The sequence below is a fragment of the Schistocerca gregaria genome, chromosome 1, assembly GCF_023897955.1.
Source record: "Schistocerca gregaria isolate iqSchGreg1 chromosome 1, iqSchGreg1.2, whole genome shotgun sequence".
Classification (NCBI taxonomy): Eukaryota; Metazoa; Arthropoda; class Insecta; order Orthoptera; family Acrididae; genus Schistocerca; species Schistocerca gregaria.
Genome location: NC_064920.1, coordinates 1,031,129,012 through 1,031,146,898, shown reverse-complemented (window position 1 = coordinate 1,031,146,898; position 17,887 = coordinate 1,031,129,012). Strand labels below are relative to the sequence as shown.

Sequence of the window (17,887 nt, the reverse complement as noted above, 5' to 3'; positions counted from 1 at the left end):
CGGGTTTACGGCCACTTGAGTGTTGGCCACGGTTGAGTGTAGTTGTATATATAGTTTTGGCAATAAATGTGTTTTTGATACAAAGAAACCGTGGAGTACTGCGTCATTTTTCGATAGTCCAGTAATAATTAAAAAACCCAAACCCGCACCTCTTCTTGGACCCAGAGCATCAAAGGAATCATCACATGGACAACAGACTCAGCAGCATCAACGAAGGAGATATCATGGCCAGCTCTACTAAAGTATTATGCAACCATTAGCCACACCGTAACGGTGTCCTTATGGAGATAACTTTTCCAGAACAGTAGAGCGGGTTCATGACAACGTGACGTGTCCGCACGCACGCACGCGCACACCCCCTTGAGCCCCCCCCGGTTCTAGATGTACCCATGTCCGGCGGTTCTAAGCTACGCTACAGATCAGTTTGGAAAAAAAAAAATTATGGAAATATACAATACAATCACCAACAAATTTTACATATTCACATACACCTTTGCCTTTAACCCAAATGAATACAGATTCGTTAACAGATATTTTCCTCCTGTTCCGCGTATACAATGACAAGGAAGAAGGAGAAACATATGCAGATTTACCAAAATCCTTATTAGCTAATTCAGAAATATGGTAAGTGCGAAAGGCAATAATGTCTCTGTCAACAAAACTTTCAAGTCCGGGAACACTTGGTACTCCAGTACCTCCTCGAACAATAGCACGTGCGCGCGCTCCTCCTCCTTCTCCTTCTCCTCCTCCTTCTCCTCCTCCTTCTCCTCCTCCTTCTCCTCCTCCTTCTCCTCCTCCTTCTCCTCCTCCTTCTCCTCCTCCTTCTCCTCCTCCTTCTCCTCCTCCTTCTCCTCCTCCTTCTCCTCCTCCTTCTCCTCCTCCTTCTCCTCCTCCTTCTCCTCCTCCTTCTCCTCCTCCTTCTCCTCCTCCTTCTCCTCCTCCTTCTCCTCCTCCTTCTCCTCCTCCTTCTCCTCCTCCTTCTCCTCCTCCTTCTCCTCCTCCTTCTCCTCCTCCTTCTCCTCCTCCTTCTCCTCCTCCTTCTCCTCCTCCTTCTCCTCCTCCTTCTCCTCCTCCTTCTCCTCCTCCTTCTCCTCCTCCTTCTCCTCCTCCTTCTCCTCCTCCTTCTCCTCCTCCTTCTCCTCCTCCTTCTCCTCCTCCTTCTCCTCCTCCTTCTCCTCCTCCTTCTCCTCCTCCTTCTCCTCCTCCTTCTCCTCCTCCTTCTCCTCCTCCTTCTCCTCCTCCTTCTCCTCCTCCTTCTCCTCCTCCTTCTCCTCCTCCTTCTCCTCCTCCTTCTCCTCCTCCTTCTCCTCCTCCTTCTCCTCCTCCTTCTCCTCCTCCTTCTCCTCCTCCTTCTCCTCCTCCTTCTCCTCCTCCTTCTCCTCCTCCTTCTCCTCCTCCTTCTCCTCCTCCTTCTCCTCCTCCTTCTCCTCCTCCTTCTCCTCCTCCTTCTCCTCCTCCTTCTCCTCCTCCTCCTCCTCCTCCTTCTCCTTCTTCTCCTTCTTCTCCTCGTTCTTTCCTATCCTCAGTGCTCTTTCCATCTTGTTATGCAAATGTGGAGTCATCTGTCCAAAGAACTGCCTTTTTCCCACTACCCCCTTTATGTATCCTCCTCTACTGTCCCTCCCCCCCCCCCTTCCCCATCTCCCTTCAGTTCAGGCAACTGCTTTTATTGATCAGGTACCAATGATCAGTAGTGCCGTGGCCACAGGAGTGAGAGAGAGACTGTGTGATGATGAGTATTTCTGCTAGAAAAAGATGCATGAAAGTGTTAATGCAGTTGTCTGTTACATGTTTCTATGCTCTATGCATCAGTCTAAGGTGACTGCCTTTCTTCTATTTTTCACATTACTTTTTACATATTACTCCATCCAGGAATTTCCATTGTTGTTAAATTATAACTAATTTAACTGCAACTTGTTTCATAAATATTTATCTTAGCATTTCTAATGAAAGGCACTTACTAATTCCCGAAAATATCAGAAATTAAGTTTTCTGGCTGTAGAGGTATCAGATGAGCTGTTCGACAAAAAATTTGTTTTTATTTTTGCAAACAAGTTAGTGTTCTCTTTCTGGTTCAGTGACCTCCCATGTACTTGGTCAAATGCATTTTCTGTTGTCAACAAAACCAAAATTTGCAGTATATGTTTCTGGCAGTGAGAGATGCACGCATTTATCATTTCAGCGAAGGTACACATCATGGGTGCTAGTAATGTCATGTGCAAGCTCTACATAAAGAGGAAATAGATGGACATGTGGACATACTGGAATTGTTCCTTTATGCAGTTGTTTTGCATAAGCAGCTTCAGTATGCCTCACAGAAGACAGCATGCATCATTAGCGCATGTTTTGGAGTTAGACCTAGAAGAAATATTTGCCTGTAGGGATTGTGGTTTATCCTTCAGACACATGGGTGATAGTGTCAGACAGAACCAAGCAACTGCTGGATGCAGGGAGGAACGATGTTCTGATGGGACCAGTGGAACCTCCTTGTTACACCAGTACACGTGACCACAGGCATATTGCGTGCATGGCATTGATGGATTGCTCTGCCACATCATGAACTATATCAAAACAAATCCAGTCTATTGCACAACAAGCAGTGTCCACACATACCATTCAGCATTGTTTGTAGTAGAGCAGACTGTCCACAGGATGTTCATTGCTGTGTTTACGACTGAGTCAACACCAAAGGCATTTGTGCTGGCAATGATGCGATGAATAACAGATGTGGACAAGAAAATGGAACATTATTGTCTTTTCTGACAAATCCCAACTCTGCCTGCACCACTATGATGATCAGAGTAGTCTCTTGACAGCTTGTGTTGAGAAACTGTTGAAACTTGCATTGCCACACTGGTCCTGCAGCCAGTATTATTTGGGGAGGTATTTGATTCCACTCCTACACCCCCTAGTATTGCATTGCCAGTACTCTAACCAGCTGTTGTTACATCTCTGAAATGCTGGAGCCTGAGCTTGCTGACAGCCACATTGCAACAGGATAATGCACAATCACATGTGGCATGCAACGTTAAAGATAACTTTCACTCATCGGATTGTGCTGCTGTCTTGGCTTCCCTTTTCTCCCTATCTGGTTGATGACTGCAGAATGAATTCTACATCAGATCAGCTTTGGTAATATGTGGAAGCAGTATGAATTGCTGCACTGCATCAGCACAACCAAAGCCCATTTGAGTCAATGCCGAGGTGTGCAGCAGTAGTTATAGCCAGCAATGGTGGCAACAGGCAGTATTGATTTCATAATTTTACTCACTTCATGTGGGACTGTATTTTCAACTGTGATCTTTGTACAGTGTGTTCTCCCAAATCTGACTGGCTGTGATATCTCTGGTCATTCTTGGTGTTGCACTTTGTTTGGCCAGCAGTGACGATTATCCTTCTACTTACATTCTAAGGCTGCGCAACATTTCCAATGACCATCTTGTCCATTTTGGAGTCAGACTTTACTCTGCTTTTTCTCTTGATCAGCTTCATGTTTTCATTCTTGTCATACTGAGCAACCAAAATTTCAGTGTCAATTGGGGCACTGCAGACTTTCATACAATCATCAAAGTGGACAGAATTGTCAAATGTCACATTGGTTCCCATCATGAGGATGGTCCCAGGTGTCATTAAGTGAATCAATTTCACTGCTCTCTTGTTGTGGCAGTTGGTTCTTTGGCTCATTGATGATGATCAACATTTATTGGAACAGTTCAAAACTGTCACAGTAACTTGTTTCCATGCTTACCAGTAATGGTCATCACTGCCAAAACTTATGTTCAACATCATATTTAACACCATCCAACACAACTGCCTCAACTTCTTTGCAGTGCAAAGTTTGAAAATTTTGAATTAGTCTGTGGCCAAGCAGTTGTAATTTCAGAGAGAGGTTCTCGGGTAAACAGTATCACATTACCTGGAGATGATGGGATATTGTAAACTGTGCAATCGTCTAGGAAATGCATGCTTTCACATGTTTCCCAATATTTTTGTCCAGGCTCAAGGGCCACTGTTGGAGCAATAACAGAGGAAATCATCTAATACCCATGAACTATTTTAAGTTACCAGCTTTTATTACCACAAGACACTTCAGTTTCTTACACCCATCCATGTTCACTACAAGCAACAGTGCTAACCTTCTTTGTCATGTTTTCTTCCTTTGCTGTAGAATGACACAGATCTTATCTTTGTCAGCAGCCAAGTTACTTGATTTTTCCATGCTAAATAAACTGTCGTCAGTGCTCACATTCTCACCATAAAGCATCATAAAAATTGTTTTTCTTTTTATTTCTTAACAAGGTACCCCTCACTAGCAGTGAATGACTTTGCCTATTGGAGGTTACAGTATATGCTTGTAGATCAGGCTTATTTTGCCACTTTGTGTTCTATGGGCCCAATAAGCTACTGCATTTCTGTGAGAGACTGACTTCTTTGAAGGTAGTTTTACTACTAATTTATGTACTGTGATGTTACATATTGTTGAGTAAGCAAAGGGATGTTGCAGTGGCTTGAAAGACTACCAGAACAGTTAAGTGGTAGATAGGTACCGACTTTGAATAAGTGTTTCCTGTTTCCTAGTGATGTGTTGTGACAACCATTTCTATTTATTGAGTGCGCCAGAACACGAGATCCCTTTGATTTATTAAGGCTTTTTTGCAAAAGCACAGGCAATTAGTGAATTTATTGAGGAATTTGATTCATCAGAATTTGAATTAGGAAGAGTAGATTTAATACTCTTTTGATAAAGTTGTTATTCCCTAAAAGAAAATGCTATTATTATTATTATTATTATTATTATTATTATTATTATTATTATTATTATTACAACTTTCCAACCAAAGAAAAGTGAATTTCTTACATAATCCATACACTATTATCAATTACTTTATTTGTTACATTGAAATTACAGGCATTAAGAATCAGTCTCCCCCCATTGTTAACTGTGGTGATTTTTATGTGACATTTCTCACAATAGTAAATTGATTTGTATGTATTTCCCTAGGAATGGCCCAGCTCCTGTCAGCATGTCACTTTCTGCGCAAACTTAGTTTAGAGAACTGTGTTTTGAATGCTGATTGCTGTGCAGCCATTGGTGAGAATTCTGGTTTGGAAGTCCTTAACATGTCTGGCTGTGAAGGTGTGAATGAGAAAGGAATTACCAGTATAATCACTGGTTGCTCCAGGTATGTTTGTTTAGCATTGTGTAGATAGACTGTATATCAGTGATATAAGTAAACATTAACTTTTATATTCATTACCTGTCATCAGCAGTAGATCATAAACTATGTTTTGGTTCTTTTGAACCATCATTTTATTATCTGAAGCAAAAGAGAATTTGTGTGCCAGCACTATATCAATAAAGCACAATAAATTAAAGTAATAAAGTTAACTATATTTAAATATTTTGCTTCCTTAGCTTTTAAGTGAAACCTCAGAGGAAAGGATGTAAATTTTTGCTAGCTCATATTTGAAAGTATTAGACGTTCTCGCTCAGTGAGACTTCAGTCAGCCACAGGCATTTAGAATGAGCCCATTTCTTCTGTACCTGGTCAGCTGAACAACTCTTTCATGCCAAACATCACCACCTCGTGGAGTAATAAGCATACAAAGTAAAGCTGTTTATTAATATATTTCACTTTCACATCCCATAGCTTCCACCTAAGTCGCAAAATGTGTTCAGAATGTAACACAAGGTGTTGCTATAACATTGCACCATATTTAACTGAAAGTTTTTGTTTGCTGAACTGTGTTAAAATGGTTTGACTGGAAATACTCTCTACTTGAAGCAATGATTAAGAGTGCAGCATGGGTTTTAAAATTTTTTAGGAATCAGAGCTTGCCTCAAATTGTTAGGGAACAGATTTAGCAGTTGATTGGCTAGTTACTTCATATTTTTTATATCAATAGTCAACTAGTCACTTGTGCCACCAGGAAAGATTGAGCCCACCTAACCTTAATTTCACAAAGTAATATTTTATGTTGTCATCATTTTGCATGGAAGGACATGTTCTTGAGTGTACTTGGTACCACAACCACTCATTCATATTTTTATTCTCTTGTTTTAATATATTTATTATTTTAAATTATAAATAATTTTAAATTTATAAAAAGTAACCTTTGTGTTTTAAGGTTACCTATCCAATGTAGTTTTCTTAACTAAGATGATGATAATGAGATGGCGTGTTGGCTCTCTGCATGTCTTATAGTGCATACTCTCGCAGAAACTGACATCATAAAACTGTCAGAAAACACTAATTTACACTGCTGGAAAAAAATACAGTGCTCAAGGACTGTGGTCAGGAGCACTGAGGTATAATATGTGTGTACTAAAGAGTTTGTGTTGGTGATTCATCAACAGTCATAGTGCTCAGGGGGCCTTTCTGGGCACCCTCAGTTTGAACTCTGCAGGCAGTAACTGTGCCAAGTTTAGAGGTGAACAGTGTTGGCATAATTCATTGTTGGCTACAACTATACCCCACTAAAAAGTAGATACTCGTGCTGAACAGCTTCAGGGTAAACTAACCAGTGTCTGTTACTTTGCAGAGGCTATTAGTCCCATGCCACTGCCATTTCTTCGACAGGAAGGTGACATGTTCTTTCAGCAGAACAATGAACATCCACATATGGCTGCTGTGCCACAGCATGCCCTTTATGATATACAACTGGCCTAACAAGCAAGATCACATATGGAACATGGTGTCAACAACCTGCAAGGCACAGACAATGTGCCAGAAACAGGAATGGCTTACTAAGCAGTAGTCCAACCGCGCATGCTCTACACTTGTTTGGAAGGGACTGTATGCGCAGTATGTAAAATTTACACATACACACCCATATTCAGCAAGGGTGCTGATCATCAAGCCATTGAGTACCTTAAAACTGTAATTTTCTTCATTCATCCATCTCGTCGTCGTCCTCCTCCTCCTCCTCCTCATCATCATCATCATCATCATCATCATCATCATCGTATCTTGTCGCACAGGAATAGGGCACAGTTATCCGTGGTAATGAGGTATTTTCAAGATTGAACTTATCCATGCGTTCGACCAGTACCAATTCTTCTGCACGATATTTTGAGAACTGCAATTTGCACAATATTTGGTCTGTTTGAATTTACCTGAATGCCATGTGGGCGTCATGGCAAAGCACAAACCTTTCAGCTATTCATGGATGTACATTTAGCATTCTGCTATATGTATGTTGATGGCATCTACACTCATGATGTCGCAAGCATATCTCAACTCATTTTGAGTATGCATGTGACGAGCATGGAGCCCCAAGCCATTGCTGTACTTCCTTCCTGTGCTGCAGTCTTTCTCTGTTACTGTACTTGTCCTCAGACATCGTCTCTAGTATACGTTCCCTGTTGTAAACTAAGCTTGTTCGAAGGACATACATTGTGGCCTGTACAGAACTCTTGGATTTTACGCATTTGTCTTCCACAACTTGAGCCAAAACCAAATATTTGACATTGAATGCTCAGATACTCTGCATTTGTTTCCTGTCAGTCTTTCTAAACAGAACTATTTTCCGAACTTATTTAACATTCCTTGTCACAACTGTAGTCCCTGCTGTTATAACTGCTGTTTAATCCCCGTTTCCTTTCTCTTTAACTATTTTGAAAATTTTAAATTTTTTAGTTACTCTGAAGTCATACGAGAAGCCTCCAATATTTGCGCTGCTGCCGAAATGAATTACTGCACAACGCTCCAATTTATCAGTTGATTGTGTCATTTTGTTTTGGTTCTTTCAGCCGCATGCTGTGGTACTGTAGCATGAGGAGTTCAGTGGTTACCAGGAATGGAAACATCTGCCTGCAAACAAACAAACAAAAAATACCTAACTTTGTTTGAGGTGATTACTAGAGCTAACTACACATAGTACTCCAACCTGAGTAGCAGCTTCTGTTTTGTAGTGTACATCTGACTTATTGCACGGAGCCCTACAGTTGTACAGCCAATATCTGAGTTTAAGATGACTACATTCGAAATTATCATAGAATTGTCTGAGCCTTTGATTTAAACCCTCTGCTTGACTGCAAACCAGCGGATCACAATTGAGTACAATGCTGCAAAAGGGAGTCATGCTTCTACCATCCATGTGAGGCTAGGTGTCTTGTCTAATGTGGTCAGCATCTCCAACTACCAGGATGGTTTCAGAGCTGAGGCAGTGACCATAAGCTTTCTTGCCAAGGTCTTTCCCCGGAGTGTAAATTATTTACAATTGACAAACTGTCATGCATAGTTAACAATTTTCTTCACATTGCCAAAGTAAATAATTTTCATACTTCATGCTCAGGTCATGTTTTGTTCACTTGGTTTGGAAGATGCAAAGTGCCTTATAAATGTATCATCAATAATAAATTGTTCATGATGTTTGGACCAGAGGACTAATAGATGTCTTCAGGAAGAACTACTGTGACTTTATATTAACTGGATGTTTTTCTATGGTCCCCTCCCCCACTCTCCATTTCCCTCCTGTGGGATAAGATACCAGTGTTAAATTTGTTTGCAGTATAGATTCTTTCAGACACTACACAGACAATTTTTAACAATATTTTTACTTAATGGCAATAATTTTCAGAGCACTGAATTAATTGGCTCTGCTTTCCTCACCAGTGTCTTTAACATTTTGGTGACTTGGTGTGAGTAAGTCTCTCATGCAGTCCCATGTTAGAAACATATTGATTTACAGTTAAGAGACAGTTGGCTTGACGACCATGATTTTCTTAAAATGAATCAGAAAATATGTCTTACCTCTACCAAGGCTGAGTCAAGTCTAAAAGCGTACTTTTTCAAGTGTTATTGTTTCACATAACAATAGTCAATGACACAATAAGCACAGTGGCATAAAAACTGCATTGTTCTTCCTTACACATGCACTAAAACCTCTGTGGGTTGCCAGACAGGTACTTGTTGGTGCCATTCGACCGATTTTAAACCTGCACACACAATCATGTGACGCGCTGTAGGTAGGATTTTACCATCCCACACTCGTATCTAGGATATCATGTGTTCGAGATGGTAGAAGACTGAGTGGTTCTGGAATTTACACAGAAATTCTCGAATCCCTAAAAGTGTTGCACTGATTTTTGAGCCAATTATTGGTGTTGCCATGTAATTTTCTTGTTCACACTGAAAGAAAACAATGGTTTGGTATTTAAATGGGACTCAGTTGCATATTATTTGTAATGTTGGAACTGTAAATGTCACCAAGTGTCCTCCCCAAAAAGTTTCACTATTTCATTTTGCAGGTTTCTTATGTCAGTTGGTGAAGTTTAGATAGTGTTTGCTTTATTGTTGTAGTGGAAACAGCAACGGCAAGTAAGGAATATTTGCTGTATTGTTTTGTTCATATTTAGTATTTGATTAGCCTCTTACACCACTGACAGGAAGAAATATTAGACATGTCTATCATCCCAGCAACTTTTCTGTATATTGCTGATTTTATGGAGATAATGTTGGCCTGGTCTGGAAATTGTCTGGTGTGATAGCCCTTGAGTGGATCAGAAACTGTCCAGCACATACTAGTGGAATGGTGCAGTTTGGTGGCCTTCAATGAAGACTGTCAGACTCCTTGTCACTAAGTTGCAATACAGTAACCATAGCCACTTCATTTATGATATTCTGAGAACTGTATATCGTTTTATTGAAGTAGCTTGGCCAGTCTATTATCTTTAGGTTACAAATGAACGAAGTATGTGACAGTTTTAATTTGATGATAGGAACATGATTTGTAAGTGGTGTTACCATCACCCGACCAGCATGGTTGCCTGAGTTGGTGCTGAATCAGGAACTTCCTTACGCAGATTAAAACAGTCTGGAATGTATGGTGGTCTTTTGCAGTCTGTTGTTCATTCCTCCAGGTAATGTGGTTTCACATACCAGCTGAAACACTTTGAATTAGTTTTCAGTGTCTGTAGCATTACAACTGCAGTGAAAAAACAGCCATTTTTTCTCAAATCTCACTCAGTACTGAAATAATGAGATGAATCAAAAAACAATGGTTGCTGTATGTCAGCCACATTTTTCTAAATGATAAATACCTGGTGACTGAAAATCACAGATTGGTATTTGTAGACAAAAGCTGATGTTAAAGCTTTCAAACCTGATGATTGTGCAGGGAATCTCTTATTTCCATATCCTCAAACACCTTCCCGACTGGATGAGACATAGTAAATGGGAAAGCAAATCAAAGTTAGCTTTTGTTTCTGGGTTCCACTCAGTTACTGAGCGGGGTAGTTAAGTTTTAGCACACTGGACTCGCATTTGGAAGGACAACAGTTCAAACCCAGGTCCAGCCATCCTGATTTAAGTTTACTGTGACTTCCCTAAATTGCTTAAGGCAAGTGCTAGGATGGTATCTTTGAAGGTTATGGCCGCCTTCCTTCTCCATCCTTCCCTAATTAGAGCATGTGCTCCATCTCTAATGACCTTGTTGCCGATGGGGTGTTAAACACTAATCTCCTCCTCCTCCTCTTCTTCTCAGTTACGTCTTAATAAATAAGCAGTTTATACTTCTGTTTTTAGTTTGCAGTGCAGCTGCTTTGTCTAACATGAGTTGCTGCTAGTAATGTGTAACAGTAGTTTGATCATGTACTTCCATGTCAATCTTTTGGACTTCATCACCAGAGCTGTATATATATATATATATATATATATATATATATATATATATATATATATATATTATTTTATATGAAAAAAGTTGTTTCCTTGACACTAAATTTCAAAATTAAATTTCTGTACCAACTGTAGTCTAACATTGGATGTATTTGTCAATATGTAAGGTACATTAACAACTTCAAACAAAGCTGAGATGTTATTTCACAGTTAAATAGCTTTCTCTCTCCCAAAAGCTTGTCTAGTTTCCTTTTCAGTATGACTGTTTTGTTGCTATATTTTTTCTTGGGAAATCTGTGTATCTCTAGGACAGGGTGGCAATCCGTGAGATGCTTATTTCCGCATCCTACGGATATTTCTTCTTGCTAAATTCCCACGGTCGCTGTCTCATGCTGAAGATGCGCATTGTTCCTCAATATAACTCTCCATATGCACAACAAAATAAGATAATGCAAGATAGTTGAATCTTGATATTGCATGTCTTATCTCAAGTTGCTATTTTCTTAATAGATAAATTACTGTTGTATCATTCATTGGTGACACGTAGGGATACACCTCACTTCCGTAGAGTGATGTGTAATTCTACAAGTTTCACTATGAATTGTTGCTTTTATAGATGTCACATTTTAATATTAAGACTTTCTTTCATTGCCATAGATTATCATCACTGAATCTGGCCTGGACTAATCTCAGTAAAGGTGCACTAGAAACGTTGTGTTCTAAAGTACCAAAATCACTCCAAAGACTGAATATAAGTGGCTGCAAAAAAACAATGGAGGATAAAAGTAAGTGATTAACCTTGTAGAGCTTTGAGATTAATATTGTGGTAGTAAAAAAACTAATACTATTTATTTAGAGCAGTGGTTCTCAAATTTTTTGAGCTTCGGGTGCATTCAAAAGGCTGCAGATAATTGTGGGTGCACTACACACACATTTCTGATGAATATTTTACAGTAGTCAATACCGGAAAAAATACTGTGATAAAATAACAATTAAGGCATTTTATTTTGAATTTTGCACAGACTACAGAAAATACAACTTACATCAATAAAAACCATGCAATATCACAATATGAACAAATAGTTTTTGTATAAAAAATGAGTCATGAAGCACAATTGTTACCCAAATGCGACAGCCGAGTGCCATTTTGCCTCCTACCCTGCCAAGACAAAAGGCAAGAGAAACTATTGAGTTGAAATGAAATAATGCAATAAAAATAACAATTAATTCAGATTATAGAGAAAAGTAATAATGCAATACAAATTAAACGTACCTTACGTCTAATCTTTCTAGTGATCATGAGAAACGTTTGCCTGATATGCCCTCGTGTTTTCTTCAAGGGTTGGAGATATATTTGAAAGACACTCTCTCATTTCCTCATAAATACATTCAAGAGTTCCCCCCCCCCCCCCCCCCCCCTTTTTTACATTTAATTGTGGTGAGGGCAGAAAATCCTAATTCACATAAATATGACATTGAAAATTGAAGTAAAATGTTGAAAGACTTTTTAGATATGGACACACATTATTCTTTTATAGAAATCCAAAAGGCTTAGAGACAATTCCTTAAGCTTAATCACCAGTCCAGTCCATGGTCAGAAGATATAGCTGCCAGTTCTTCTTCTGTAAGACAGAATTACCTGAAGTTTTCATGAATTAATTTCGAATCCAATTGTACTGTTCAATGTTGAGGGATGAAAAATATAAGCTCAGTTTTTCATCTAAACTTATTAAATGATCTACTACTATTGGAAGTATATAATTTATGCACATGTTTGTTACCAGTGGGAAAATTTCCAAGTTACCTTGAATAGCTTTCCTCTTCCATATTTGTAGTTTTCTGTGAAATGCTTTAATTTTGTTGGATGTGAGGATATTTTCTTCTTTCCCTTGCATGTTAGTGTTCAAAATATTAAACCGCAGAAATATGTCAGCCAAATACTGCACAATGGCAATCAAAAATTCACTCTGAAGGAGGTTGCAAAAAGGTAAATGTTCCATTTCTTCGAAAAACAAGAAGTCCTTGTTGTAGCTCATGCACACAGGTAAGTACTTCCCCTCAACAACCACCTGACTTCTGTGTGTAAAAGCAATCATCTGTGTTCCAACTCCAAGTCGATACTAAGTTTTTCGAATAAACTGGTTTTGACAGGTCTTGTTTTAATAAAGTTTACCATCTAAACAACTTGCTCGAAGACTTCTGTTTTTCTCCCAATGATTTTGCCTTTAACACCTCCGTGTGAAGAAAGCAATGAGTTACGATAACACCTTCATTAATTTTTTTTACAAAAGAAGTAAGGCATGTAACTCAGCCTACCATTGAAGGGGTGCCATCTGTACAAATGACTACCGTATTTACTCGAATCTAAGCTGCACTTTTGTTCCGGTTTTCGTAATCCAAAAAACCGCCTGCGGCTTAGATTCGAGTGCAAAGCAAGTGGAAGTTCTGAAAAATGTTGGTATGTGCCGCCACAACTAACTTCTGCCGTCGAATATATGTAGCGCTACACAGGCATGCTTTGTAGGCACAAAGATAAATACTGACGCCAAAACCTCTGCGTCAGTAAATAAATTTAAAAAAAGGTGGAAGACGAGCTTTTTTTCCTCCCCCCTGAGTTTGGACCACTGCATTTTCATACATTATCCAACAAAGTAAATACAAATTCCGTATTGTTCATCTTTGAATGTAGCAGAATTTCAATGTACTATGAAAATCCGACTGACAAGAATGTTTGGGACGTTTGTCAATATGGCCAACTCTACGTTCTGAATTTATTCCTACCTGTGAGAAGAGATGGTTGCTAATAGGGACCTGATGAAATGTGAATCACACGCAGTATTCTCTTCACCATAAGAATAATACGAATATAAACATTTTGCCATGTATTCTTTCGTGTTTGCTGCTATCTCATTTAAATCCTGTCTGCCTAATAAACTACGTAACTAGAGTGAGACACCAGCAAATGCGGAAGAATATACATGTCATGTCTATATTCGTATTATTCTTATGCCTAATAGTGATAGTCAGAAATGAAGCACAGCAACTGACTAGATTTTTAAATCTAAGATGACTCTAATTTCTGTCCAGAATTTGATGCACTAAAGAAGCGGCCGCAAAGATTTTCAAATGGAGAAAAATTTTCACCTAACTCTCGTTCAGAACATGTTCTATCACCCGCAGTCTATTATTTGGTTCTTGGTGATCATTCTCAAAGAAAGCAGCAGTGTAAGTAACAACAAATAGCAGTCTCTTGCCATTGTTTCGCTAATGATACAATTCCTCTCTTTTTTTCAAATTGTAAGCGGTGGTAGCATGCACAAAAGCAATCCATGCCGCGAACGGCGACAGGCCGTAACACGCACTATCAGAATGCGACAAACAATGCATGACGCAGTACAGTAATGAATTTTCAGCTTAGAGTGACATAAACACCTATAACAAAGAAAACGGCACTTGTCAGATCAAAGCAAAATAAACAATAGATTCAAACCAGACGAAGCACGTGAGAAAGGAAGGGTACCCGTAAAAATACGGACGGAGAGCCTGGCTACCTGGTAAAGCTTAACTAAGCTTAAGACTCGAACCAAACTACTGTAGCTGTATCTTCATTCATTCGACCTACATTGTGTCTAGTATTAAAATGGACCAATTTTGTTTAGATTTGGAGGTGCATCCTAAAACTTTTCTCTCCCCTTGAATTTTGAGTCTCAAATTTCACGTGTGGCTTAGATGTGGGAAATTATTATTGTTATTGTTATTATTATTATTGTTATTATTGTTATTATTGTTGTTATTGTTATTATTATTATTATTATTATTATTACTATTTTTTTCCTTTATTTAGAGTATCATTTTACAGGTGTGGCTTAGAGCACGGCCTAGATTCGAATAAATATGGTACACACGTCTTCCATGTTAACTGCCACTTATTAAGATAATCATTTAAAATCTTGAAAACCTCTTCACCTTTAGTAGACATATTTAATTCTTTGCAAAAAGAAACTGATTTACTATTTGATCTTGATTAATGAAATGGACAAATACTAAGAATTGCGATTGGTTGGTAATATCTGTTGATTCATCTACTTGCAATGCAAAGTTTGAGTGCTTGAGTTTATTACTGCATACAGTTTTCTCAATATCAGTAGATATTGTAATTCTTCATGCTTTCCCGGCGATCTGTTGACATCTTGGATATTCGGGAATCCAGCCGGATTTTCGCGTCGTTCTCGCACGATTTTTCAACAGCGTGCCTCGCTGTCTTCTTCAGGTGCTATCTGAGACTGGTCCTTGGGTCGGTGGAGTCCAGTATTTATGCCTGGGAGGAGCTGGGCGTTCCCTAATCGGTCCGCGCCGAGTCGAGTGTTCCATCTGTGGTCCGCGCCCGCCAGACTCGGCTTCAACGGACCCCTCCAGTCGCGGATGTTCCGACTGCCGTCGGCGCCGGTTTTGGCCGTCCTCAGCGGCTGTGGTTGTTATTTGAGGTGTGTCAGACCCCATCTGAGATGTTGGGTACTCTATCTCATGACTGTTACTACGGTTTCCACTTCTGTTGCATGCTGGGCGCTCCCTAATCGGTCCGTGCCGCGTCGTGTGTTCCATCTGAGGTCCGCGCCCGCGAGACGCGGCTCCATTGTGCCTCTCTGGTTGCCGGTGTTCCCTCTGCCGTCCGCGCCCGGCCTGGCCGTCTTCTGAAGTAGAGTTCATCATCTAGGGTGTGTCAGATCTGGTCTCTAATGTCCAACACCTTGTCTCACGGCTGATCCCTCGGTCTCCACTTATATTTCTTGCAGAATCCCGGAGTGTCCTGCGTTGAGTTTTCACAAGTTCAAGCGCAGGATTCCAGGCAGTGCTGATTTGGTATCCCGAGTCACGGTTGATTAGATTGTCTGTGACCTTAATCTCAATTGCTTCTTTAATGACACTGTCCCAAAATCTTGAGGTCTGTGTCACAATCTTGGTGTAATTGTAATCCATTGAATGACCAAGTTCCAGACAATGCTCTGCTATGGCTGATTTAGTTGCCTGCCTGAGTCTGGTATGTCTCTGGTGTTCTTTACACCTGATGTCCACAGTTCTGGTGGTCTGGCCAATGTATGACATCCCACACTGGCATGGTATGTTGTAAATACCTGGCTTGCGTAGCCCCAGGTCACCTTTTACATTCCCCAGCATAGCCCCAATTTTGGTGGGTGGGAAAAATATGCTCTTCATGTCATATTTCTGGAGAATCCTGCTGATCTTGGTAGAGATAGGTCCGGCATATGGCAAGTATGCCATCTTCTTTGCCTCTTCTGGTTCTTCTTCTGGATCCTTTGGCAGGTTGAAGTGCCTTCTGGATATCTCTAGAGGAGTACCCATTCCTGCTGAACACTGATTGTAAGTGTTCTATTTCTGTGGCCAGACTATCACGATATGACAGAGTTTGTGCTCTGTGGACCAGTGTTTTGAGCACTCCATTCTTCTGTGCCAGATGGTGGCAACTGCTGGCTTGAAGGTATAAATCAGTGTGCGTAGCTTTGCGGTACACACTGTGTCCAAATGTGCCATCTCCCTTTCTCTTCACCAGAACATCCAAGAATGTAAGTATTCCATCCTTCTCCATTTCCATAGTGAACTTAATGTTCGGATGGCAAGAGTTCAGATGTAGCAGAAACTCATCTAACTTCCCTCTACCATGGGGCCAGATGACAAAGGTATCATCCACATACCTAAAAAAGCACTTGGGTTGATATGTGGCTGAAGAGAGTGCTTCCTCTTCAAACCTTTCCATAAATAGATTGGCCACCACTGGTGATAGAGGGCTGCCCATCACCACCCCTTCTGTTTGTTATGAACAAACTCCACACCAATCTAGAACGGGTGGGGGTGTTCATTTCATACGATGTGTTTACAGGGGACCCAAAGAGAACAGGGTTGCTACTGGTGCCTTCATCTTGGTCTTTGAGGTCAAGGTGATGGTTTACTGCTGTGATGTTAAACCATACATCCCTCCCCCTATGCGGAGCTTTAAGTGCTGGAAGTTTGGGCAACTGTCTTCCTGCTGCACTTTCAATGCCACACGTCAAGACTGCGGACATCCACTGCATCCAGATACTCCCTGTGTCCCTCCTCCCACTTGTATCAACTGCGGAGAGGAGCACTCCCCCCCTCCTCGCCAGACTACACAGTACTCCAAAAGCAGTGGAAAATCATGGAGTGAAGGCCATGAACCAGTTGACTTACCAAGAGGCTAAACGTAAATTTGAACGGTCATATCTCGTTTGATTGGCGACCACATATGCTGCAGCTACATTACCATTGCCATTGCCATTGCAATTACCAATCGTACCACACTCTGTGCCACAAACAGTGGCCCCTCTGGGCCTCCAGAATACATCTTCCCCTTGGAGGGAGGGGAAAATCTCCTTCTGTTGCTCCCAAGTTACCTACGTAGGGAGCAAATCCCCCCAGCGCTGGGGACATCGGTCCCTCCTCTCGAGCCAGAGAAGCAACAGCCTCCTCTGGCTCCTCTCATGCGAAAGGGGTCTGTTGGGGCCCGTCTCTCCCTAGGTCTTCACTAATGCCACAGCGGACACTCGCCTGTGGCTAAAGGAGCTGAAAGCTGTTAGACAAAGAGCTTCACAATCCTCCTCAGTGCCTGAAGCTACTCCAGATAAGTCCTCTCAGTAAGCCCCTTAAGAAAAGTGAGAGGGCAAGTAAGCAAACAAACAAAGAAGCCTGCTAAGAAAAAGGATCCTCCGGTGGTGGTGCCACCACCACCACCACCATTTAGCCACCATTCTGCACCTGCAGATGTGGTGGAGATCTCAGCATCCCCTGACGACCTGGATCTCACTGATTCCTCATCCACAATAGGAATGGATAAAAACACTCAATCGGTGGCAGCAGGTAACCCTGAGGTGTAACCTGCCTCTTTGCATGCTTCATGCCTTCCCAGTCTCAAGATGATATCCTCCAGTGGAATTGCTGTGGTTTTTTCTGCCACCTGACTGAGCTACAGCAACTGTTAAGCTTCACACCTGCTTTCTGCATTGCCCTCCAGGAAACCTGGTTCCTGGCAATGCAGATCCCTGCCCTTTGCAGCTATAGGGGATGTTACGAGAACTGTAGTGACTATAATAGTGTGTCAGGTGGAGTTTCCATTTATGTCCTAAGCTCAGTCTATAGTGAACCTGTGCTCCTTCAAACACCTCTTGAAGCTTTGGCTGTCAGAATAAGGACGATGCAGGAAATAACTGTCTGCTATGTATATCTTCCTCCAG

General features: G+C 40.9%; 1 protein-coding gene across 1 annotated transcript in view; it reads left to right on the top strand.

The window, feature by feature from the left end:
• LOC126279111 (S-phase kinase-associated protein 2) overlaps window positions 1–17,887 on the top strand; it is a 124,775-nt gene that overhangs the window by 92,520 nt on the left and 14,368 nt on the right. Inside the window, exons 6-7 of the mRNA XM_049979595.1 lie at window positions 5,003–5,183; window positions 11,280–11,407. Of these exons, the coding sequence (XP_049835552.1) occupies window positions 5,003–5,183; window positions 11,280–11,407 (309 nt within the window). The remainder of the gene's footprint in view (window positions 1–5,002; window positions 5,184–11,279; window positions 11,408–17,887) is intronic.